Genomic DNA, 26,822 nt, shown 5'->3' with positions numbered 1-26,822 from the left:
ATCTTCCAGTCTCAGAAGGTCTTCCTGCAATTTATCACAATCTGCTTGTGATTTAACTACTCTGAACAATTTTGTATCATCTGCAAATTTGATTACCTCACTCGTCTTATTTCTTTCCAGATCATTTATAAATATATTGAAAAGTAAGGGTCCCAATACAAATCCCTGAGGCACTCCACTGTCCACTCCCTTCCACTGAGAAAATTGTCCATTTAATCCTACTCTCTGTTTCCTGTCTTTTAGCCAGTTTGCAATCCAAGAAAGGACATCGCCACCTATCCCATGACTTTTTACTTTTCCTAGAAGCCTCTCATGAGGAACTTTGTCAAACGCCTTCTGAAAATCCAAATATACTACATCTACCGGTTCACCTTTATCTACATGTTTATTAACTCCTTCTATTGATAGTCATGGTCTTTGTATTTCAGTTGGTATTTTTTGTTGTTGTTTTATTGGATTCAGCACCTGATCAAGTATTAACACAAAGAATATAGTCTGATGGGAGCATGATGAGCCTTCTTGGTGTAAGTCTAAGCCCCAGCTCCTTTGGGGTGTAATCGTAGTGACCCTCCCGCTGCAGTGGTAAGGTAGTATTGAATGGGGCTTCAGGTGGTAACAGAGGAGTCACAAGTTGTAAATAGGGGTAGGATAGAAAAGGAATCCTCCTTCCTGCCGGTCTCCCGATGTTAAAAATAGGGGTCCAGGACCCACCCAGCAAGTCTCCCAGGGGAAGAGAGGGAAGGCAGAACCCCCCCCCCCCCCCAAAAAAAAAAAAAAAACAACTTGAAAAGCAAGCAGATGAAATTCTTACAAATTCTGACCTGTGACTCAAATATATTAGAACAAGTTTAACTAGTGAAAAGCAAGCAAGGAAAACTTTAAAAATGCACTGTGAATTTTTCACAAGTGGCACAATTTGTTTTTTCTTTTGTTACAGCTAATATTACTTTAGAAAGGAACCGGTTCTCCAAATTTTACCATGAAACTATAAGATAAGAATGGTTTGAGTATTAACTGCTTTACTTTCTATATCCAGGATTTAGTAATTAATGCTACTATAAAGAAAGTGAGCCTTTGTGTCCCAATTCTGTTTTGCAGGTGTAGCAGGACAAAATCAACACTCTCTAATTGCAGGTAAGTAGATTAGTGTTTTGTGTTGTTTTCTTCTATGTTGTTTGACTCTTCATGTCTATTTAACCTTTTTTTTTCTTTCTGTTTCTTTCCATTGAACTCTTCAGTCCCTTGAATTCTGAGGCTTTTGTACTGTGTGTCCTTCACTTATGTCTCTGGCAGAATTACTTATGACAGCTTCTGCAGTGATTCTGTACTCTCTTTCTTTGTGGTGTTGAAATATGTCAGTCTAGTTAGACTTTGTGGCGAGAATACACTTAGCTGACTTTTTTTTTAGGAGGAATCTTCGTACCCTCTGCCACTGGTAGGGGGCGTGGCTTGCTGCAACACTGTTCATGAGCATGGCTTGAGTACCAGAGGGTCCTAGATGTCGCTCCTCGATTTTGATCCTCGTGCTGCTGCACCGTCCAGACATACCGTCCAGAGCAGTCAAAAACCTATCTGTACTCTTTAAATAACAAAATAGCTTGTTCCTCCAATACACTAAGGGCCGGATTTTCAAAGGGTTACGGGCGTAAATCCAGAGGGCTTACGCGCACCGGGCCTATTTTCAAAAGACTCGGCGACGCGCATAAAGCCTTGGGACGCATGTAAGTCCCGGGACGTTATTAAAGAGGCGGGGCAAGGTGGGACAGGCGGGGCAGGGTCAGAGGTTCGAGGCACAGCGGCCATTTGCTGCTGTGCCAGGGATCGCATGTCGGCAGTGGGCCAGCAAGCGCAACTTACTTCAAACCCAGGGCTGAAGTAAGTTTTGGAATAAAAAGAAAAAAAAAAAGATAGGGGGGAAAGGGTGGGGGAGGTAGGGGAAGGGAATGTGGGGTGGGGGGTAGGGAACGGGGGAAGGCAGTGCGGCTCAGTGTGGGCTCAGCGCACGCACGGTTCACAATTGTGCACCCCCTTGCGCGTGCCGACCCGATTTTAAAACTTGCGCACGCCTGCGTGCCCAAGTTATAAAATCGGGCGTACATGTGTGCACGCCGGGTAGCGCGCGCACCCTTTTAAAATCTACCCCTTTTGAAAATTCAATAAAAACCGTTTTAACATTAAAAAAAAAAAAAAAAAAAAAAATCTACCCCTAACCGCATTTACCTTCCGGAGTGTACTAGGAGTGTTCTTTCAGTGTTTATTCGTGGCAACTAATAGGAACTAGGCTAGCTGATTGTGAAAAACAAAAGATAATTAAATATCCTTATTCTTGCTAGCACAGAGGAATTAAATTCAGATGCTCGCTCGAGTATGGTGAGAATTATTTTCACACTTTCTTTCACTCAGCTCTCTCACTATTACTACAGTGCACTGAGTACAGGTTCAGGTATCCATTGATATGTAGTCAAGACCAGTGGCTGTATAGTTATATAAGCAATCACTGGGGATGATACAAGTACTAAAGTACTATTATCTGTACTTCTCAACCTGGTGCAGAGTGACGACTCACAATCGGGCCGATACAGTAAAGTCCGCGGGAGAGCGGGTGAACGCCTGCTCTCCTGTGCGCGATTCTGTATTTAAATGAGGCCCAGCGGTAAAAACAGGCAAAAGGAGGTCCCGAAGGGTAAAAAAAGTTAAAAAAAAAAAAAAATTGAAGTCGGCCTGCGGCTGTCGGGTCGAAAACTGGATGCTCAATTTTGCAGGCGTCCGGTTTCCGAGCCCTTGGCTGTCAGCGGGCTCGAGAACCGACGCCGGCAAAATTGAGCGTCAGCTGTCAAATCCGCTGATATTAAGTCTGAGGGTGCACAGAAAAGCAGTTTTTACTGCTTTTCTGTGCACTTTCCCGGTGCCTCGAAGAAATTAGCGCCTACCTTTGGGTAGGCGCTAATTTCTGAAAGCAAAATGTGCGGCTTGGCTGCACATTTTGTTTTCTGAATCACGCGGGAATAACTAATAGGGCCATCAACATGCATTTGCATGTTGCGGGCGCTAATAGGTTCAGGGGATTGGACGCGCGTTTTCGGCCCCTTACTGAATAAGGGGTAACGCTAGCGCGTCGAAAACGCGCATCCAATGGCGGGTTAACAGTGCGCTCCATCAGAGCGCACTGTACTGTATCGGCCCAAATGTCAGACAATTTCCACCCAAGATAAATAACAAAATGATTCTTCTCACTTTAGAAGCAGCTCTACTGTTTGACACCCTTTTCTTTTCTTTTTTTAGTTTTCTCAGTGGGTTCTGTTATCAGCTTTGCTATAAACAAGCTGACATTTTCATATATCCAACTTGTCTCTCACCACAGCACACCACTACAGTAAACTAGATCTTCTCTTGGGTCAGACGCTGGTTCTCATAAATCAGTTCAATTGAAGAAATCGTACTTCTTTAGAAGATATGTGTATTCTCCTATATTATAAGAGCTGTAGCCCTGGTATATACGGTTATATGGATTCATATGTATAGTGGATTGGGAAATCACTCATTCTATCCCCATTACCTTTGCCAAATTTCCAGTCAACTCTTATAATGTTATCAATGGCTAATGAAAATTCACCACGATACAGTCAGGTTAATTTAATATTAAACTATTAAACTACCTACTCTGAACTTTATGTTGCGCCCGGTCGCAGACGGCTGTGCCCTCTATTGCTCACCTTTTTTCTGCCTGATTCAGTTCCTTTTGGGAAGATGGCTGCCTTTGCTTCTCCACGCCAACCCCTCCGGTGTTCCCGGTCCGGCATGGGCGATTGCCATCTTTCTCCCGAAGTTACCTAGGGCACGCGTGCACAACCCCGTCCTTTACATGCGTCATGGCGGGAACCTCGGGGGCGTCCCCACCGCATGACATCACAAGCTCTGGTATTTAATCTCCATTCACGATTCCGAATATGAGTTAGAAAGGAATCCTCCATGCTGATCTCTCTATGGTACGGACGCTCCCGCTCTGTGTTCTCTTGCTCCAGGATGACTTAGGTACCCACTCCTTGGGGGGCCTTGCTTCGCACACATCTATTCTCTGGGGTTGCCTACCACCTACAAGGACACCTAAGGCTCCTCGGGGGCCTTATTACGTTCCAGACCTCCTCTTCTCGGAGGTTCTCATCTACTACAACTGCCAGCATCAAACCAGTTCTGTCTCTGTATTGTCTCACCTCTCTCTCCATAGATCCTTGATCTACCCCGCATCGCGGACCACTACCAGATCTACTCTCATTGGCCTTTCCATCGTGGCCTGGGTTCTCGGCCTACCCCGCTTCGCGGACCACTACCGAACCCATCTCCCTCTCGGGACCCTGCTGAGATTGTGAAGCTGCCTTCTCCACGCTATAGCTCTCAGACAGAACATTGCCATCAGACATCTCCTCTGCTGGCTGGGATCATTACCCATTCCTCGGGTTACCATCTACATTGCAGTATAATAAAACCTAACTTCTCTGTGTCCATCTCTGCTCAGGAGCTAGCCTATCGCTGCAAGTCCCCGCAGGGCTCCGCCCTGTGGGAGGTGCCATCTCTTACAGCAACCAAGGGCCCACGCTTCAATGTCCAAAGTACAACACCTTACTTAGAATTTACCTTGTTTTTAAAACAAATATCACACTAGCACAGTCACACATACTTTAAACATCCATACTGGAGATGTGTGCCTTCCTCTCTGTACTCCATGGTTGTGTATTTCTGGGATATCAGAGCAGTCTCTGAAGAGAATTGGTCAGGTGCCTTCTGCTCTCTCACCGTGGGGCAGATTTCAAAAAAATACGCGAGCGCGTACTTTTGTTCGCGCACCCAACGCAAACAAGAGTACGCCAGATTTTAATAGATACACGCGTAGCCGCACGTATCTTTTAAAATCCGGGGTCGGCGCGTGCAAGGGGGTGAACATTTGTGCACCTTGCGCGCGCCGAGCCCTATGCGTGCGTCCCAGAAATGTGTAGTTAATTTAGATTCACTGATCTTTGTCAACAGCTGTAACATTCATGACAACTACTGACCACCCCTGACATTTGAAAATACAGTTTAGCAAGTGTTGTCACATGCCGAACCACTGGAATTTAATCTACAGAGAAGAAGCAGTACATCCAAAGCAAGATGGATTTGGCATGATTATTGGAGTGCAGATAAATTTTGGTAGTAGCAGGAAAAAGCTTCATGGTTAAAGATTTATGAACAGACATTTACCGCCAGTATGCTATTTTTAAAAAGTCTGAAGGAAGAATATATGATATTCCCCTGGTAAAGCCTAAAGTGAGGCAAACCTTAGTTCTTTGTTGGGATAAACTATGAGGAATGGGATAATGTATGAGAAAAGGGATAATCTATGAGAATTGATATATTTCTGGAAATTTGGTTTGTTAAAATAGTGGTGCATTTTTTAGGAATGTGCGATCATTGATGTGTGGTTTTTGGAGTATGTTTGACGTGCATGAAGTGTGTATGCATGGTTGTGATTTAAAAAAGGGGGAGGGTAATATAGTGTGCAATAGAATAATTCTTTTAATTGTTTTGTATAAAGAGATTAATAATAATTTTTGTAAAGTTCATTATTAGGACATTTGTATAACAGAGCATTAGAAATATTATACATTTTTTGGTTTAGTACCCTTATTTTATGTATATTGATAATTTTGTTTTACTCAAATTATGTTATTGTTTTGCTTTATTTATGAATGTTCTATTGTAAATTGCATTGAACATTAGAAACAACAGCATATAAATATTTTAATAAATAAAATAAATAGTAATTCTGAGGGAGAGGGGACACAGAGGGAAGGGAAAAGGAGCAGAATGATATGAAGATGTCACACATCTCTATAGTCTCTAGGCTTTTCACCATAACCCCTTAGCCAAGAAAGAGGGTAGTGAGAGCTTTCCATCTTCAGACACCAACAACCCCTATTTACTGGTTCCCCTTGTGTTTTCATTTTTTTTCTCCCTGCGTCTTTCCTACTCCTAAAGCAGCCTTGCACTCAGAGAGTCCCCAGGGACAAGTGCATCATCGACCTATCCCCACCACACACACACCCCTTCTCCTTGCACAGAACTCATCTGAGGCAAAGTGCTGCTAAAGGCTTCTCCTGCTTCTAAGTCAGATCCTACCTCCTCGAGTTTAATGAAGCTCTACTTCTGCCTCTCTCTAGCAGCCTCTCTATGGATATAAAATGAACCTTAAAAGGAGACATTTCCCATCCTCCCTGCCTTTGATGCTGTACCCTTCTTGAGAAAGGAAGGATCTAGTCATAGGGGGTTTGGCTAGTTGCAGGCTTGGACTCTCTTATTGTCATGCCTATATTTTTATTTTATTATTTTACTAGAAATGATTGTCACAATCGTTCCCATCTTTTCCCTTTCTTTGTTAATTTTCTTGGGTTTTTTTTCCAGGATTTAGATAAGGATTAAGACTGGATAAAAAAATGGGACCAGGACAAAACTCTACAGAGATTTTAAGGACTCAATCAGATAAGTATAAATTTGTTATATTAGTTCTGTGTTTTAGCTTCCATTCACATTACTTCTTTACTTAAAGAACAATAAAGGGCTTTTTACATTTTCTGTTGCTCTTTAAGGGAATCTATGTTGCAGTTTCAATTTGTAATACTAACCTATGCCACTGAATTTAGGTAAAGGATGGGATTTTGGTCCTTTCAAAAAGCAACATTAAACAGGAGGAAGTTTAAAAAAATATCAAATATCTGTTTTACTTTATAAACAGTATAAAATTCTGAAAATTAAAAGAGAATCACAATAGATTTGTTTATTCTAACCACCTTTTCAATCATTCATTTTGGGGGCAGGGATGCTGCTTTAATCCTGTTGTGAGCTGCAGCATTTCAAGCATCACCTTCACTTACCATACCCTGCTGTGACAGAGTCATGGAGAAGCAGTCAGCAGCTCACAACACAGTAGCCAGAATTTCATGCTAGAGGTCCTTTGGTTCTGGTGATGATGACGAGATATGTCTTATATACAAGACTTTTTTTTTTGTTTAATGTTTTATTATTCTTTTTGATATTTCCTTCTTTTTGTGTTTGAAATCATTTTTATGGGCCAGCCCAATGGAAGGTCCCCATTTCGATCCCCAAGTTGGGTCTTCTGTTTTCAGGTCATTGGGGAGGGGGTTGTGATAGTTACTCAAGGATGACGCCTAGTGTACAAATTCAGGACTGGAGCATGGTCCTATGCCTAGGACCAAATGCAATGACCAGGCCAAGTTACATGGGCAGGGAAGAGATATAGAATAGGGGAAAAAACCCCTGCTAGTTGTGAATGAGGTCTCGTGGTGCCAAATCCCAGCCCTGGTTTTGACTGGGCTAGAAGTGCAAAGGAGCAAGAGGAACTATTATTGTTTAAAACTATGTTTCCCATCCCAGAGCAGATAAGTAAAAGCAATAATTAATTATTTGTGCTTCCATTTGGTTTGTAAGTTTCACATCAAAACATCTCTTTCCTCATTAAAAACTGATTTTGCAATTCCCTCGTTCCTATGTGCTGAACTTAGCCAAACCCTTAAGCAGATAAAACATTACTTACATTTTCCACATAGAACACTTCCTTCTCACTCCTAGAGGAACGAGGCTCCACGATGGCATACTCCCTGAAGCCTTTCAGCCCATGCCGGAACATTTTGCACACTTTGCACATGACCCGGATCTCCCAGAACACTCTTTTCAGAATCTTGGAAGGATAGAAACGGAGATTATAGTTATAGCTGAATGCAAAGAGCTGAAAAAATGTTTCCGGACAGATTACTATGCTCCTGCCCAGGTCTTACCTTGACTTTTTATTGCTCTGGAGTGTAGATTCTCCAGATCTCTGTCTCCTATAATCATGCAATTATGTTACCATGGCATCTTTTCCATGTGTGAGATTTGTTTATTGTAGGGAATTCTTTTTTTAACCCATTGAACATTTCTGCATGGTATGCCCAATGGCTGTATCCTTAACCTACTTCCTCATCTACTGCTTCCCTTTGATAGCTCATTTCATTTGTTAGTTTCTGCTACTGCTTTAACATTTAGGATCCTATGCAATAAACTTTAGTGCAGGGCTTCTCAAACTGTGGGTCGGGATCCTGACTGAGATCACAAAACCCAGTGCTGGTGCTACTGTTTTTACTGCCCTATGCAAACAATTTACTGTGCTACTCTCCACCCCCACCCCTCATTTTGCTTTATTAACATAGAATTTTTGTTTTCCCAATAATCAAAAACAAAATAAAAACTATCTGTCTCAGGCCCCCTTTCCTTGCTGAGAAAAGCCCTGCTCCCTCTGGCGATCCCAACTTTAAAAACTGACACACCACCAAACTTACCCCATCTGCAGGTCCAAAACTCCTAAATTGTTCAAGAGTGATGCCCAGGTGCTGCTACCCCACATACCGGTACATAAAAATGGCGCTGTTTAGGCCCTGTAGCCAGGCACATTTTGTTACACAGAAAAACATGCACTGCTGTGATACCACCCAGAAAACCCTGCAAAAACAGGACATTTGGAACCTCTGTGGTATTAGGCCTATTGTAACCCATTTTAGGTATGGGTTCGGCCCACGTACAGCCTTGAGTAAACTGAATAACAATAACAATATAGTAAACTTCCCATACTAAGATAGAAGTAACTGCCAGCACTCAAACAGAAACAACACTATCTATGAAAAGGCAACATTGCAAATATTACATTAGGCCCTACATCATCTCCATTTAGGAAAGCAGAACAATCCATAAATCCTTACATAGAAACTACATCTAGCAGAATATTCCACCTCAGTTACACATGCAGACCATCACCAAATACAGAATAAAGAGACTGTAAAGTATAAATAGAAATGTGTAGACAGAAACCGAATTGTAAACTGCAACAAGCCAGACTCTGTATGCAGTGCAAAATCAAAAACATCACCAATCCTCATAAATCATCAAACAATAAAATAAAAAAATAAAAACCATTTATAATAAATCATACTAATAAAAATATTGCCAAAAGCTTATGAATAGCATAACATCCAATAATTAAGCACTAATATAAAGTTTTAAAGCTTTTCCAAACATCAATAAAATATTTAAAAACAGCAAACAAGTCAAATACCTTACAATTAAAACTAAGGATGGAAAATTTCTCTATTACCCCCATACCTGAAAACGTTTGATTTCCAGTCACCCTACGCTTGTCATGAATTATTGGGGGTAGCACAAACTTTCATTCACCCACCCCAGGCAGGCTCCCATTCACACACACATGCACATACAAACATCCCCTCACCAGGCAGGCTCCCATTCTCACACACAGACACTCATCTACAGGCAGGCTCCTATTCAAACACACACACATCCGACAGACTCCCCATTCACACACACATATACGCCAGGCAGGCTCCCATTCAAACACACACACGCACATACAAACATCCCCCCACCAGGCAGGCTCCCATTCTCACACACAGACACTCATATACATCCAAGTTCACCCTCCTTGTTGAATGTAACTTTACCACCTATGTTCATATGTTTATTTCTTTCTCAGTTTTACCCTGTTCGATGTAAACCGATCTGATATGGTTATTACCATGAAGGTCGGTATAGAAAAGTGTTAAATAAATAAAATAAATATACAGGCAGGCTCCTATTCAAACACACACACATCCGACAGGCTCCCCATTCACATACATATACACCAGGCAGGCTCCCATTCACACACACACACATACCACAGGGAGGCTCTCATTCATCATACACACCCTAGGCAGATTCCCATTTACACACATTCCCACCCACCCCGGGCAGGCTACAATCACAGACACACATACACACAGGCAAGTTCTCATTCACACACACATACACCCACCTCCACCAGGCAGGCTCCCATTCACACACACCCACTCACCCAGCCCCAGGCAGACTCCCATTCACCCTCCCTTCCTAGCCAGGCTCTCATTTGCATATACACACATGCACAACCCAGGCAAGCTCCCTTCTTTCTCTTACACAGGCAGGATCCCCGGGGCCTCTCTTACTCCACCGCTGCTGCTGTCACCCCATGCCTTATTCATTGGGGATGGAGGGCAAGAGTTGTTTAGGAGTTGTAGGAGCCCGTTCTGCAGCTCCTCCCCATGTGTAGGCCCTGAAGTATTCCATACTCGTAGGGCTAGCATTTCCTCTATGCTCATCTTGTGCATCGTGAGATGAGCATAAAGGATGTGCTAGTCCTGAGTGTTTTGAATACTGCAGGGCTGACACATGAAGAGGAACTGCAGAACAGGCTCCCTTTTCTGCTCCTAGGTCAGCCTATGTCTTGCACGCGCTGAGGCACAGAGTATGGGCCTCATCTCCTTCTTCTTCTTCTCCCTTCTTCTGGCTCCAGTGGAATGGGGATCCGCCGATGGCCATAGAGGCCTCTCGCTTCTTCTTCTGTCAGTGAGATCAGGTCCACAGGTAGCTGCATGGGCATCTCTCTACTCCATTTAGTGGAACCTTTCCTCACTTCCACCACCACTGCCCTCTGACTGTGTCACCCTGTGCACTTACACTCTATGCACACCTGGTAGTGCTGAGCCTGACAAAACCTTTAGCTGGAGGTCACAAATGCCTCAAAAGGCAGTGCTCTACAAGCTCCAGAAGCAACAGCATTAGTAGTGGAGCATTAGCCGTGGGCTCACAGACCCCATGCTAACTTTTCCTACTAATGCTGCCGCTGCTTGCAAATCATGGTCAGGCTTGGAACTAGCCATGAGGGAAATGGAGGGCTGAGTGTGCATGGCCCGGTGAAGATTGCCACGGCTCCTCTATCCTCACCCATTACTGAACTTACCCAAGAGAAAAATGGTGCCTGTCGTCAGCCTGCCCTCTTTTCTTACCAGTTGTCATCTACCTTTGGTATAGGATCCAAAAGCAAATATTGACACTGGCCCTGGCTCAGTTGGATGTTTAAAGAAGGGGCTGTTTGAAGGGGGGAATCAGATGCAGCAGGGGTTTGAGGGTTGGGTCAACTGGAGAAGGATAGGCTGTGGAGAGTGAGAGAGGCAGAAAGAAATAAGATTGAAGGTTGAAAGAGAGGAGCTGGGGGTTAAGTGGGATCAGTTAGGGGATGTTAGAGAAAAGAGGTGAGGCTAGGAGGAGCTAGAGAGGGGATGGGAAAGGAGAATAAGGAGGGGTGGGGTAGAAACAATAGGATGACAGAGGATCCATTGGGAGTTATAAGGTTGGGGAGAAACAGGATCAGTGGGAGGATGCAAAAATGGCTGAAGGGGTGAGAAAGAGGGGGGTGAGCTGGGGAGGTGAGAGGAGCTAGAGGATGTAAGAAGGAAGAGGTAAAGAGAGGAGCTCCTCCGGAGGGGATGAAGATTAAGAGAGAGGATCAACTAGAGAGGGTGGAGGCTGAGAAAGAGTATAAGCTAGAGATCAGTGGGGGTGGGAGTGAGTGATTGTTGGAGGGAGATTTCACACCTTATAATTTGTTTTCTCATCTTCAGGGGACATGCTAAAGTGGAGTCACATTGGCTAAAAGTTTGAAAAACCCTGCTTCATAGGCCGATACAGTAAAAATTGCGGGAGAGCAGGCGAGCGCCTGCTCTCCCGGCACGCGCACAGGCCACTCTCCTGTGCGCGCGATTCAGAAAAAAAAATTATTCAAATTAGGGCCCGCGGTAAAAAGAGGTGCTAGGGAGACACTAGCGCATCCCTAGCGCCTCTTTTTTGACAGGAGCGGTGGCTGTCAGCGAGTTTGACAGCCAACGCTCAATTTTGCCGACGCCGGTTCTCGAGCCTGCCGACAGCCACGGATTCGGAAACCGGACGCCGGCAAAATTGAGCGTCCGGTTTTCAAGCCACGAGCCAATTTTAATTTATTTTTTTTTTAAATTATTTTTAACTTTTGGGACCTCCGACTTAATATCGCCATGATATTAAGATGGAGGGTGCACAGAAAAGCAGTTTTAATGCTTTTCTGTGCACTTTCCCAGTTCTGGCAGAAATTAGCGCCTACCTTTGGGTAGGCGCTAATTTCTGAAAGTAAAATGTGCAGCTTAGCTGCACATTTTACTTAGTGAATCGCATGGGAATAACTGATAGAGCCATCAACATGCATTTCCATGTTGCGGGCGCTATTAGTTTCGGGGGGGGTTGGATGCTCGTTTTCAACAAGCTATTACCCCTTACTGAATAAGGGGTAAAGCTAGCGTGTTGAAAACGCGCGTCCAAATGTGGGATAACAGTGTGCTCCACCGGAGCGCACTGTACTGTATCAGCCTGTCAGTGAGCATTTTAAGGTACTCATGGACACAGTAAAAATAGCAGATATTTGAAAGACCTTAATGTGAATATTAAAGAGGATCCAGAAGACACACACAAATTTGCATGTAAATGAAGGAACATCATACAATTGAAGAATTACCACTCTCACACTAAATATGTTCATCTCCACACTATTTTGCAAGTGCTTGATAAATGGACTCTATTTAATACCTACTTTCGACCAATGTTAATTTAATGTGAGCCTGCTATTAAGCAAGATGCTTAATAGCATGATTATACCAAACTGAGCATGCTCCATTTTCTTTTTCTACGCCTGGCTCATGGAGTTTGTTTGTCAGCTAAGACAGAAGAAGTGGGAAACCTACTACACTCCAGCAGAGGTGATCAAAGAAGAGCAAAGTTCCTGAAGAGGAAAAAACCATACCAAAAACACAGATGCCTGCCAAGGAGGCAAAGAATGTAAAGAAAGAAAGTGCACAATATCAAAACCCACTAATTTTAAGGCATAACATATATACTGGAGACCTTCATAAATTTGGAGCTTATTTTGACACTCTAAGAGTGAACAATGTCACTCTGCACTGTGTCTCATATATTTATTTATTTGTTTGTTTGTTTATTTATTTACAGAAATTTACTTTTGCATTTCTCAAAAGTAGCAACATGTTTGCTTGCAGTCTGCCAGACAGATCCAGCTGCTAATTCTTCTGTTATTGCTTCACTTTTCTGCAACTAAGGATACTCTCTACTTATCCCATGCCCTCTTCAACATTTGGAATAAACACAGAGAATCCTTAGTTGCAAAAAAGTGAAGAGATAGCAGAAGAACTAGCAGCTGGATCTGCCTGAAAAGATTAACTTTCCCTCCTCTTCCTCTACTGGCATTTGAATATCTGTCCATGGCAGCCTTTTTGTGGAGGTCCAACCCCACCCCCTGCTAGTCACAAAAGCAGGAAGCCTCCCATCCAAAAGGGCTCTCTCACAAGGCAAAGACCAGCCATTTCTTCCCCCACCCACATTCAATGTGAAAAGAAAATTTTCAAAGGATACCAAAAAGGCAGGGGAGACAGGGAGGAGACAATAATGGAGAGAAGGTGACAGAGGAGACTCACATAAGCACTTAAAAAATAAATCTGACCATGTTTTTTTACACACGAGACAAATGTATTTCTAAACAATACAATGCCAGAGGACAAAGGTCTTCACTGTCATTGACATTGTTCTTGGAGCCAGAATCCATTGCAGACATTCAAATGCTTGAGGCTGAAGAGCAATAGGAGCATCAAAAATGTTTCTCTGAGGACAAGCAGGGTATGAAGTTCTCACAGGTGGGTGGCATCAACCAATGGAATTCGGCCACTGAAGATTACTTTAAAGCTTCTAGAAGTTTTTGGCACACTCGGAGTATGTGTGTGCTCTCCTATATCATGGACATCATGCAGGGCCCCTTCAGTTCTAGATTTTCCCCACAGCACAACAGTTGTATGTCTTTCTCTCTGAAGAGAATTTTCTAAAATTTTGTGTGTTTTCATTGCAGGACCTCTCAGGGCAGTGCTAGACTTTTTTGCTGCTGTGTGAATTATTACTGTGCTGCCCCTCCCCCGATTCATTCAGTCTCTGTCCCAGGCACGTCAATTAAAGCCCAGCTTCCTATAGCAATCTATATTTTTTTAAAACTGATTACCCCCCCCCAAGGAATCCATAGTCAAGGGAAGGGTATTACATACTCTAGGGAAACCTTACAGCCTTGCACATATGCCACCCCCCCTCCCCCATCCTCTACAGTCACACAAAATTTAATTATGCACATATAACAAATTTTACATCAAAAAGAACATTTAAAAGTACAGTCTTCTGAGGCAAAATATCACTTACAACATGTATAATATATTTACATGCACTGCTGTGGTGCCAACCAGAACACTCTGCAAAAAAGAAACAGTGGATCTCCTTTGAAATTTGTAATGGCACCGAAGAAAGCCATGGATAAATGGAATTAATATCACAATATAGTAAACCTCCCATACTAAACCAATCCTAATTGCTAGCACTCAAACAGTAACAACCTTATCTATGAAAAGGCAACACTGCAAATATTTCACCAGGCCCGAAAACACTATTACACCTCCTTTGAGGAAAACAGAAAAAGCTAGGCTGCTATAGATTCCTCCACAGAAGTCACATACCTGCAAAATAGCTCACCTCGGTCACATATGCAGAATACCCATATGCAGATAGACCCATATGCAGAATACAGATAGACCCTGACCAAATACAGATTAAAGAGACCAGAAAGTACAAATAAAAACATGCTGTGAAGAACTGAACTGGAATCCACAACAAGCCACAAAGGAAAAACAGAAAATTACCATGCTTAATAAAACAAATAATAAAATAAAGAAATATAAAACATCATAATAGTAAAATCATATTTTTCAAACCAGTTAATGAATAGAATGTCCAAAATTTCATAAACACCAATACAATATTTCAAAAAATTCAATGATTAAAAAATGTCTAATATTTCCCAAAAAATTAAATATTTCAAACAGCAAAAACATCAAATTACACCTAATAATTAAAACTAAGAAGGATTAAAAAATCTCCTGCTCTCCATACCTGGGATCTTTTGTTTTCCAGTCACCCTGAGATTCTGGGAGGTAGGACCACACAAACTTTATCTTCTTTCTCACTTACTCTCTCTCACACACACACACACTTTAATACATTATCTTGCACACTCCTTGTCTCATATATATGCCTATGTTCTCACACATACTCCCTATCTCTCACATACACAGGTTCTTTCTTCCTCACAGACACATGTGTGTGTGTGCATGCCTGTGAGAGCCTATATGTGATACATAGGCTCTCACAGGTGCACACACATACACATATATACACATATATACAGACTCTCACACAGACACACACATGCACACACACACAGGCCTCACATACACACATGCATACAGACATTCTCAGACATGCACACAAGCACATGGGCTCTCACACAGACAAACACAAGCTCTCACACAGACCCACACATTCATACAGGCTGGCGCACAGCCATTCACAGATACATACATGTATACAGACTGTCACATAGATATACATACACACAGGCTCTCACATAGACACACAAATACTCCCACACAGTCATACATTCATACATAAGCTTTCACACAGGCACACACTTCAGGCCTCTTAGGATGATCTCCACTATGGCTCCTCTTCTCTTTGGTCCATAGTAGGATGAGTCCTACCAAGGCCCACTGGCTTTCCTGCTCTTGGGAGTGGGGGTTTTGGAGCTGAAGCTGTGCATGCCTGTGGGAAAAGTTGTGCATTGGTGCACACACCACAGATTACAGAGAACATTGCAGCAGCACAGTATTTCCTTGTTTTTGGCCACTGGAGGATTGAACTCTGCCAGTGGCCCATGGCCTCTCTTCCTCTTCAGCTGCTAGTGGGTTGGGCTCCACCAGTGGCCCCACCACCTCTCTTCCTCTTTGGCCATCAGTGAGTTTGGCTCTGCTGGCGGCCCTGCAGCCTCTCCTATTGCTGCTGCCGCCCCGAGTGTGCCGCCCCGTGCAAATGTATGGTATGCACACCCGGTCACACAAGGCCTAGGGCCTCTCAGTTCACCTTATCTCATTCCTCTTAGATTCACTAGGTGGGCTTTTCGATCATGTTCAAGTTTTCTTACATTTTTAATCAACCATTACATCAGTATTGGTGCATTGTTGGGTTTTATTAAAATTAAGTTATCTGATTTTGCCTTGGTTTTTTTTCAGTCAATATTCCAAAAAGAGAAGAGGGCTAGTGGCTTCAACAATTGCATCATGTCTCTCACAGGTCCCCATGTGTGCTCTGCCTGATGACCACAATGTCTCAGAGTATTTCATGTGTAGGATGACGACTCCTAGACTTGATTTTGCTCCTATGTGGAGTTCATGGAAATCTTCATGAAAAGAAAAATGGGGCCCACTGGCATCAGAGACATCAACATCAGCATTGAAGGGCCCAGGAGCTGCATCAGACACTGGTGTTGCATCAACATCGATGAAGCATCAGTCTCCCATAGAAGCCAAGGAGACAGACTATCGTCTATCTTCTCTCATCTAATGAAATTGAAGGATTCCACTTTATCGGTTTGGGCATCGGAATGCAGCCGGCATCAGGCGAAAACTAAAAAGCATCAGCATTGGTCCTCAATGGTGCAAAATAATGGGATCAGGAAGATAATGGCTGAAGCCATAAATACTCCAAAGCATTCTTGTAGAGAGTATAAACTCATCCTCGCATCAATCTATGGAATTACAACAGCCTCTAAGAACATAAGAAATTGCCATGCTGGGTCAGACCAAGGGTCCATCAAGCCCAGCATCCTGTTTCCAACAGAGGCCAAACCAGGCCACAAGAACCTGGCAATTACCCAAACACTAAGAAGATCCCATGCTACTGATGCAATTAATAGCAGTGGCTATTCCCTAAGTAAACTTGATTAGTTGCCGTTAATGGACTTCTCCTCCAAGAACTTATCCAAACCTTTTTTGAACCCAGCTACACTAACTGCACTAACCACATCCTCTGGCAACAAATTCCAGAGCTTTATTGTGCGTTGAGTGAAAAATAATTTTCTCTGATTAGTCTTAAATGTGCTACTTGCTAACTTCATGGAATGCCCCCTAGTCCTTCTATTATTTGAAAGTGTAAATAACCGATTCACATCTACTCATTCAAGACCTCTCATAATCTTAAAGGCCTCTATCATATCCCCCTTCAGCCGTCTCTTCTCCAAGCTGAACAGCCCTAACCTCTTCAGCCTTTCCTCATAGAGGAGCTGTTCCATCTCCTTTATCATTTTGGTTGCCCTTCTCTGTACCTTCTCCATCACAACTATATCTTTTTTGAGATGCGGTGACCAGAATTGTACACAGTATTCAAGGTGCGGTCTCACCATGGAGCGATATAGAGGCATTATGACATTTTCCGTTTTATTAACCATTCCCTTCCTAATAATTCCTAACATTCTGTTTGCTAATAACCAATATACCCGCCACTGATTGTCCTCTTATGTCCCAGAAAGATGTGACCACTCCTCTTGCTTCTCATGTGGCATTGGAATCAGCAGTTTTTGAGGAAGAATTGGATAAAATGATCCAACCAGCATTGGATCACAGAGCTGCAAGCATTGGTGCATTAGCATGGATATCAGTCTTGCATACTGAGGTCCAACTCTGCTGGAAATTTTTATGTCATCTGGAAGAAGAGCCCTAATGCTGGTTCCTGGAGAGGCATCAGCATTGAGAACCATTGCACTGATGTCATTTTCCAGTGCATCAGGGAGGAAGCTTCTCCAAAGCACAGAAGTTCATTGGGGTCTCGAACCCAACAGACAAAAGGTATTCTCATGGAGGCCTTGTCTTCTAGCAAGATGCATATTCAGACCAAACTGCCAACCTATGATTCTCATTCAGAGTCTATTCCTGGGGATATACCTATGGATCTGAGGACTACTTTTGATCAGGAGGAATCAACTGGTCTTACATCGGATCCTTCTCCTCCACAGGATAGGAAAACCTCTCCACCAGTTTTGTAAAGAAAATGATGTAGACCTTTCCATTTAATTTACAAGAGGAGGAAGAGTTGGGGGCAAAAATGTTTGACATCCTCCAGTTTGTGGATCACCCCCAAGGAAATTGTAATAGAGCCCATCCATGAAGTCCTGCAGTAAACACAGATAAGAATATTGAAGACTCCTCCCGCCCACATCACCAGTATATAAGAAAGCAAAAGCAATATATTGTGTCCAGTGGGTTCCTGGATTTGAGAAGCAACAACTGTCTTATCATTTAGTTGTAGTCAAATCCAATCTCAAATCCACTCTTCAGTGCCTCCAAGAATGGATTCACATACTGCTGACCTTATTGAGAGAAGATTTTATCTGAGTACTATGCTCAGTACCTACATAGCATTCTATCAGCTTTTCATTGGTTAGTATATGTGAAACATACTGAAAATGGTAAAGGAATTGTCAGAGGGTCTCCTTGAGGAGAAATGCCAACAAGAGTGTCTCAGTAGGGATTGGTGGCCACGGACTCAAATGGTTGTGGACCTCAGGCAAGACATCCTGGAAAGGCTCGCTAACATGCCATGCAATGGAGAGAATCACTTTGGAAATAAGGTTGAATAAGTAGTGGTTCAAATTAAAGACCACTGTGCTATGCTTCAGTCCCACCCTCCTCCTCTAGAAGATATTTGAATGGGGCACTGAGAAGACACTTCTATCCTCTAAGAAGGTACTATGTTCCACCCCCTCACCCCTGTAAGCAGCAGAGACCTCACTCTTATTCCAGGCAGCAGATGACCCAAAGCCATATTCTAGTATTTGTGCCAGAGAACCTTCCTGTTGGGGGAAGATTGAAGTTTTATGTAAACCAGTGGCCCACAATATACTCAGACACTTGGGTTCTCAGCATAATTAAAAAAGGATACAAATTACATATATTGAAAACCCCACCAAATTACCCTCCAAGAAGCTCTTGGTTTGCCTCTCAATATCAAAAACTGCTCCAAAGGAACTCTCCTCTCTCTTAGAGGCCAACATAGTCAAACCCATTCTACTAGGGAGAAGAGAGCAGGGATTTTATTACCGATTCCAATGAAAACAGGAAAACTCCATCCTGAGGGCTTTGAACAAATTCTTGGTGAAGGAACATTTGAAGAAACATCACTTCCAATATCACATACTGCCATTCGATCTAGCATCAGCAACACATGTGCTCACAAAATGTTTTGCAGTGGTTGCATTGCAAATGCAAATTGGAAATATTTGTATTTCTCTACCTTGATGATTAGCTGTTCAACAAGGCACATCTGAATGAGATGTCACAGAATCAGTGAGCAAAGCCATCTGGATTTTGGAGTTGTTAGAGTTTATCATAAATTATATCAAATCCAATTTGAATTTGTCATCTCAATTGGAATTTATAGCTCAGCTAGATATGACTTAGGTGAAAGCTTTTCTTCCACAAGAAAAGATCATCACATTGATATCACAGTGAGAAAAATAAAACTGAATCATCAGACATTAGCATGGGACATATTGAGGTTGTTGGACCTCATGGTAACAACAGTATAGGTCATTCCCTTGGCAGGTCTCAATATGAGACAAGCCAATGGACAAGTCACTCAAGATCTTTGAAACAGCATTCAGATCACCCAGCAACTCAAGAACCCTCTGTCCTGGTGGCTTAATAAATCAAATCTGGTCAGAGGAATCTCCTTTCAAATTGAGATTGTCCTAACCAGTGATGCGTCCAACCTGGAAAGGGGAGCTCATGCACAAGGACTCCATACTGATATGTTTGCCTGAGCTTGAGACCAGCATGGAGATGGCAACTGACCCAGAACCCTCTGCTATCTTAGCCTTCCTGGCTATGTGAACTTCAAATGTCTTACTGAGCCTGACCTGGAGGAATTCCAAGGACACCTGGACAGTAGTTGAAGCTGGCGACACTTTGTGATGCCTAATTATAGAGTCACAAAAGCAGAAGGAAACGGTTGGAACTTCAGGCTAGACTGTCACTACAGGGGCATCTGTAAACACAGCCTAAGATGTGATAATTGCCCTGAGCAACAAGATTCTAACAGAACAAAGGACTATCTAAAGAGTGATGGTAATGGGCCCCACCTTGGAGAAATAATCAGGGTAGTTTAGGGATAATCTATCATGCTGTTGACATGACAATCTATGTAAATGATTCTATGGGTAGTCACGCACTGTTAGAATTTCTAACCTAGTACTATATTGTATTTTACCTATAAAAGAAGGATCAGTTCATGTATACAATGAGATGCTGGTGGTCAGTTTGTCAGAGAAGTGGCATCAGCATCTCCCAAGAATACTTATATTGATCAATAAAAAATTATACTTTCTACAAAAACTGGGTGTTCCTGTATCCCTGGGTAAGCGTCATAAAGCATAGTTTGGCGCTTAACATTTTTGGCGCCCGAACAGGGACACAGCAGCAGTGGCGGCCACCATGCATTGTGCAGTCTTGCGTCTGAATCTGTTGGACAGGCTCAGACCTAATACTGGTACTCGGACATTAATTGGCTCTCGTCCGAAGGAAGTTACCCAGATAAAGATTTCTGGATGTTTTGCTTATTGCATAGTGATTCCCAGGAACAGAAGATTTCTGGATGTCTGAAGACAGAAGAGAGAATGCCCCCCACTACAGTAGGGAATGACAGATCTGTTTGTAAGTATTTAATCAGGCCTACATAATCAACTTGTAAGTATAATTTTGTAGTTAGCAAGTAAAATATTTTCTTTGGCCAATTGTAAATAAAAGTGTACTATTTATTTTGATCTGCTGTGGGGATGCCCACTTGTAGATTATTTTTAGTATACTTAATGAAAACTTATTAAGAGTGATTTTGGTTCATTTGTCCTTATGTTTGTTAATAAATTTGTACTGGAAAACAATACAAAGAGGTTTAAAACAGCAACAGTTAGTCCTTTGTTTTAAGTCCTTGCTGTGCTTGCAGGGCTGTGGGATTATTAGAGGAACATAAAAAAGGAAAGTTTTTGGAAACGTAAAGATTGGAATCTGGTTTTCTGTTTATGTCTGATTGCTGCCATGGTGTAACGCATTGCAGTGAGTGGGGTCTAAATTACAATTGTCATGGAAGTTTCAGAACTTGAAAGGGAGCTGGGAGCTGGAGAGTTAACTATGTTGGAAGGTAAGAGAAAGTGGGAGGTATATAAAGTTCAAGGTGATTCTTATGCGCAGGTGGAAACAGTGGGGAGAACTGGTTTAAATGAATTGCTTTTTTGCTTGAAAGTTATAAACAGACTGATGAGGAATTAAAGTTGTGGAGAAATGTTACAGAAAGTGAATTTAATTTAGTAGATTCTTTAAGAAAATTTGGTTCCGTCGGCTTTCTCTGGATGGCTAGCATTGAATTTGGGCAGAAACTAATAAGGTACGGTTTATTTAAATGATGGGTAAATAAATACTTGTATGTGAGATAGATAAGAAAGGTAAACAGCTTTGAGGCTCTCTTGTCCCTTTTCTCTGCATATAATATATGTTTGGGTCCTGAATCAGACTGGAATGCCTGTTAGATATCTGTGTGTAATGAAATACTATAGATACTGTTTATTTAGGGAAATAACCTTTATAGCAGAATGAGTTGAAATATGCAGTTAGTTTCTGAGTGCCTTGCTCTTTGAACAAAGCAGATATTTGTAATTGTTTAAACAGAGATCTGATAGAGAAGAGAGAAACTTCCTTTTTTACTCTTCTGCTTTTGGCTTTCTTTGTTTAATGGATTAAAAAATCATGTGGTTAGAACAGAATAGGATTTCTTTCTTTTTAAGTTAGGTAAAATATTCACAGTAGTTTCCTACTTTAGTTAGAAATGAAAAGGTATCCGGTAGCTGTCTTTGTCTTCCCATGTGATTAGATTTATAAGATGAATCAAATTTTTCTTTGTATGTGTGATTTTATTTCTACAGGTTAACAAGATATCTATTCTGCCAGATGTGGGTGTGTAGAGTGTTTTGTCAATAAATAAACTATTAATTGAAGCGGAAAGTAAAATATTTGATCAGCTTTAATATTGCTTCTGTAGTAAGACTGGTTGGTTTACCATAAGCAGTAGCAGTAGCCCCACCCTCAGGAATTCACTCCTCTTTGCAGCAGAAAACAAAACCAGAGTAAAAAAGTTGCTTAATTTTGGTGAGAGTTAAAATGCTTCTATTTGGTCCTTTTAAGTATGATGAGCTACACAAAAAGCATTCTGAAGAAGGGAGTAGAGCCTTTATTTGTTACCCTATCCAGCACCAATTTGTTTTGATTAATTTCATCTTACAAAGCACTAATATAAACCAGTCCTCAGACATCTTAATAGACTCATACAAGGTTTAAGGATTTTTAAAATGAACTGAAGGAGCTCTCCTTTTGGAAGAGTGGATGGAGTGAGTTATGGTATAGTAATGTGTAAGAGAAGAAAATAGACTAAGAATATGAGTTATTTAATTAAACAGATACCGAGAAAAAAGAGAAACGAAATTATATACATATAATCAATGCTACAGTGTTTGTTAATTGAAAAATGTCATTCTAATAATAACAGATATATCTCAAATTTAGAAGTACAGGACTCTATGCCATGGTTTACTGATGGGTATAGCAGTAAATTGCAGCATAATTCAACCATATATGCTGATTTAGATTATGTTTTCTCTCTTATACATTATCACCTTAGGAAATGGAACAAAAGGAGTTTTAGATCTGCAGATGGAGAGCAACTCTCACACTATAGCTTGTGGTAGTGCCTCCTAGAGGTATAAACCATAGAGACAAGAAAGTAGCTTCATGACCGCTATTTGCTGTATTACGGCATATCAGAATGTTTAGTGTTATGTTCTGATGTGGTTGTGGATACTGGATTGTAGTGAGAGCTGACTCCACCCACAGGGAGGAGCCCTGTGGGGACTCACTACGATAGGTGTGGCCTCAGCGGAGACGGACACAGATAGAATGAGACTTTATTAGACTGGAACGTAGATGAAGTACCCACTGAGTGGGAAGGAAAACACAGTCCAGAGTGGTGATGTAGCTCAGTGATGGTATCCCTGGTAGTGGCCCGCAGAGCGGGGTACACCGAGAATCAGCACAGATGTTGAAAGAGAAGTGCAGGAGGTCAGCAGAGCTGGGTAGATGAGGGTACTCACTCCGAAGCGAAGAAGGTGGTCTGCTGAAATGATCACTGTACTGGCCCGAGGCACGGAGTACACCGGAGGTTCCATCAGCAAACTGGAAGCAATGGAAGAACGTATTCACAAAGCTGAATGAGGCTGGGTCCCAATCTAGAGTAGTAAAATACTCCAGGCAGGAAGGCCCTCCGAGGAGCGGATAGCCCAAACGCGACAAGGCCCCCGAGGAGCGGGTACCTAAAGCGTCCAAGTACCGGAGTTTAGGAACAAGGTTCAGAGTAGCAAGTAGTGAAGCGTCTCCAAGAGGAGTGGAATTCAGCAAGAAGGAAGTCCTTGCTAACTCATAGGAAGAATAGGCTGGAAGGATTAAATACACTGGCGGGTGATGTCATGCGGAGGGGACGCCCCCGAGGTTCCTGCGATGATGTGTATATGAGAGGCCCGGGCGGGCGCATGCGTGCCTTAGGTAATCCCCAATTTAAGATGGCAGACAGGATCACCCACGCCATCCCGGGAACGCCGAAGAAGGCAGTGTTTGCAAGTGGAGGGCGCCATTCATTCTAGAATCACTGGTGCAGGGAAAAAGGAGGTGAGCAACAAAGGTCGCAGCCATCTGTGACTGATGGGCGCAACTGTACCCCCCTTCTTAGGGCCTCTCCCAGGGGGTTTTGGCTTCCTTTGATGAGTTAAGTGAAATTGTCGAATTAGATCCTTGTCAAGGATGTTATTAGCTGGCACCCAACTATTTTTTTCTGGCCCATATCCTTCCCAGGATATGAAGTACTCCCATTGCTTGCCACGGTTACATACATCAAGGATGTCATCAACTTGGTACATGATATCCTCTTCGGCAGTAAGAGGTTGCGGATCCAGAGTCTTTTTTGAAAACTCGGAGAGGATGAGTGGCTTCAAAAAAGATACGTGGAATGCATTGTGTATTTTCATGGAAGTAGGTAGGTGCATGCTGTAAGTTACAGGTCCCAGGTGGCAGAGAATAGAGAAAGGCCCAAAGTATCGTGGAGCAAATCGAACAGATGGCAGCTTGAGATGGATGAACTTGGTATTGAGCCATACCTTATCTCCTGGTTGGAATTGGGGTGCTGCTCTGTGATGAGCATCATAACATTTCTTGGCCTGTTGTCCTGCCTTTTGTAGGAGACCTTTGGTTTGTTTCCATAGCTGATGAAGTTCTTCAGCTGAAGCCTGGGCTGCAGGAGATAAAACCAACAAGAGTATTGGTAATGGAGGTAAAGGCTGATGGCCATGCACTATTTGGAAAGGTGCTGATCCAGTAGCGGCTGATGGGTGTGAATTCAGGGTGAACTCAGCCCAGGAGAGCAACTCTGCCCAGTCGCTTTCTCTGGAGTTGACGTAGGAGTGGAGAAACTGTTTAAGTGTCCGGTTCGTTCTTTTGGTTTGACCATTTGATTGTAGATGGTATGCTGACGTCAGGTCTAAAGAAATATCAAATTTCTTACAAAGGGCTCTCCAGAATTTAGCCGTGAACTGTACACCTCTATCTGAGAGGATATGCTTTGGCATGCCATGCAGGCGAAATATATGTCGTATAAACAGCTTTGCCAATTCTGGGGCAGATGGTAACCTGGGTAATGCCACAAAGTGCGCCATTTTTGAGAAGCAGTCTACTGTGACCCATATGGTGTTGTTTCTGCTGGACACTGGCAGGTCAATGACAAAATCCATCGCGATGTGCGTCCAAGGTTCCTCTGGGGCTGGTAAGGGCTGGAGAAGGCCTCAAGGGCAACCGGCCAGAGGCTTCTGTCTTGCACAGGTGGTGCAAGATTCAATGTATGCCCATACATCCTCCTTCATTGAAGGCCACCAATAGTATCTCTTTAAGGTGGATAACATACGGAATTGCCCAAGATGACTGGCTAATTGGGAATCATGAGCCCATTTTAGAAGTTTCTTTTTCAGGGTCTGAGGTACCACCGTCTTACCAGCTGGAACAGAATGAGTAGTGGCCAGAATGACCTTCTCGGGATTGATGATATGACGAGGTTCATCCAGGACATCCTCTGAAGTGAAGGAGTGTGAGAGGGCATCTACATGGGTATTTTTGTCAGCAGGGCGATATTTGATCAGAAAGTCAAACCAATTAAAAAACAAAGACCACTGGGCTTTTCTATGATTCAGTCACTGCGCATGACGCAGATATTCCACATTTTTGTGGTCTGTGTACACAGTTATCTGATGTTGTGTTCTCTCGAGCCACATGCGCCACTCTTTAAAGGCTAGCTTGATAGCCAACAGCCCTTTATCTCCTATACCATAATTTCTCTCGGCAGGAGAAAAACACCAGGAAAAAAAAGGGCAAGGGTGCAGTGTATTGGTATCACTGTTCTGGCTAAGAACGGCTCCTACTCTGACATCGGAGGCATCAACCTCGACTATAAATGGTCGTCGAGGGTCCGAGAAGCGAAAGCAAGGTTTTTTAAGAAAAGCTTCCTTGAGGGTTTGAAAGGCAGCAACAGCTTCTGGAGACCACTGTGAGGAGTTGGCTCCCTTCTTTGTCATGGCAGTAAGTGGTGCAGTCAAGGTAGAGTAGTAGTGGTTGAATGTGCGATAATAATTGATGAAGTTGAGGAATTGGCGGAGTGCTTTGAGACCAGTGGGTTGAGGCCAGTCCTGTATGCTTTTAGTCTTTTGTGGATCCATTTGGAAGCCCCTGCTGGACACCACGTAGCCCAAGAAAGGAACAGACTCTTGATGGAAAGCACATTTTTCAAGCTTAGCGTAGAGATGGTTATCCCGTAGTCTCTGCAGGACTCTGGCAACATCTACTTGATGACTTTATAGATTTTGGGAGAAAATTAGTATGTCGTCTAAATACACAACCACACACTGGTATAGCATATCTCGCAGGATCTCATTCATCATATTTTGGAATACAACCGGAGCATTACACAAGCCAAAAGGCATGACCAAGTACTCGAAATGGCCATCACGAGTATTAAAGGCCGTCTTCCACTGGGCGAATGCGGACCAGTTTGTATGTCCCTTTTAGATCCAGCTTCATGAAAATCTTGGCTCCGTGGAGTCTGTCGAATAACTCTGAAATCAGAGGTAAAGGGTATCGATCCTTTATGGTGATTTCGTCAAGTCCTCTGTAGTCTGTACATGGGGGAAGGAATCCATCCTTCTATTGCCAACAAAAAAGAATCCGGCTCTAGCAGGTGACTTGGAAGTCCAGATAAATCCTTTCTATAGGTTTTCTTGAATATAGGCCGACATGGCCTCAGTCTCTGATAGAGAAAGTGGGTACACCCTTCCTCTAGGAGGCTCCAAATCTGGTTTCAAATTAATAGCACAGTCAAATGTCTGGTGTGGTGGTAATATGTCAGCTGCTTTTTTCGAAAAGATGTCTTGGAAGGACGAGTATTGTGGCGGCAAACCTGGGAGAGAAGTAGTAGTAGACATGCAGGGCATGGGTGTTACTTTCTTCAAGCATCTGTCGTGACAAGTTGCTCCCCATTGGGATAGTTCCAGGGTACCCCAGTCAAACTGGGGTGTGTGGTCTTGCAACCAAGGGAGACCAAGTACTACTGGATGAATGGCTTTGTCAAGGACCAAAAATGAGATGGTCTTGGTATAAAGAGAACCAGTGCGCAGGCATATCAGTTGCATGGTGAAAGAAACTTCTCCTGGTAATGGATCACTGTGTATGAAGGAGAGAAGCAGCAGAGTGGGTGTTGGAACAACAGGAATCCTTAAATGCTCCACCAGACTTTTAAGTATAAAATTGCCACCGGCTCCGGAATCTACAAGTGCA

The 26,822-nt window shown here is 42.8% G+C and overlaps 1 protein-coding gene across 2 annotated transcripts in view; it reads right to left on the bottom strand.

Moving 5' to 3' along the window:
- The window catches only part of CARF (calcium responsive transcription factor), a 435,125-nt gene that overhangs the window by 134,286 nt on the left and 274,017 nt on the right, over positions 1-26,822 (bottom strand). For both annotated transcript variants that reach the window (XM_029606288.1, XM_029606289.1), the window contains one exon: positions 7,586-7,729. In XM_029606288.1, the coding sequence (XP_029462148.1) occupies positions 7,586-7,729 (144 nt within the window). The remainder of the gene's footprint in view (positions 1-7,585; positions 7,730-26,822) is intronic.

This window comes from Rhinatrema bivittatum, chromosome 6 (assembly GCF_901001135.1).
Source record: "Rhinatrema bivittatum chromosome 6, aRhiBiv1.1, whole genome shotgun sequence".
Lineage (NCBI taxonomy): Eukaryota > Metazoa > Chordata > Amphibia > Gymnophiona > Rhinatrematidae > Rhinatrema > Rhinatrema bivittatum.
The sequence above is the reverse complement of the archived record's forward strand: the minus strand, read 5'-3'. Positions and strand labels throughout refer to the sequence as shown.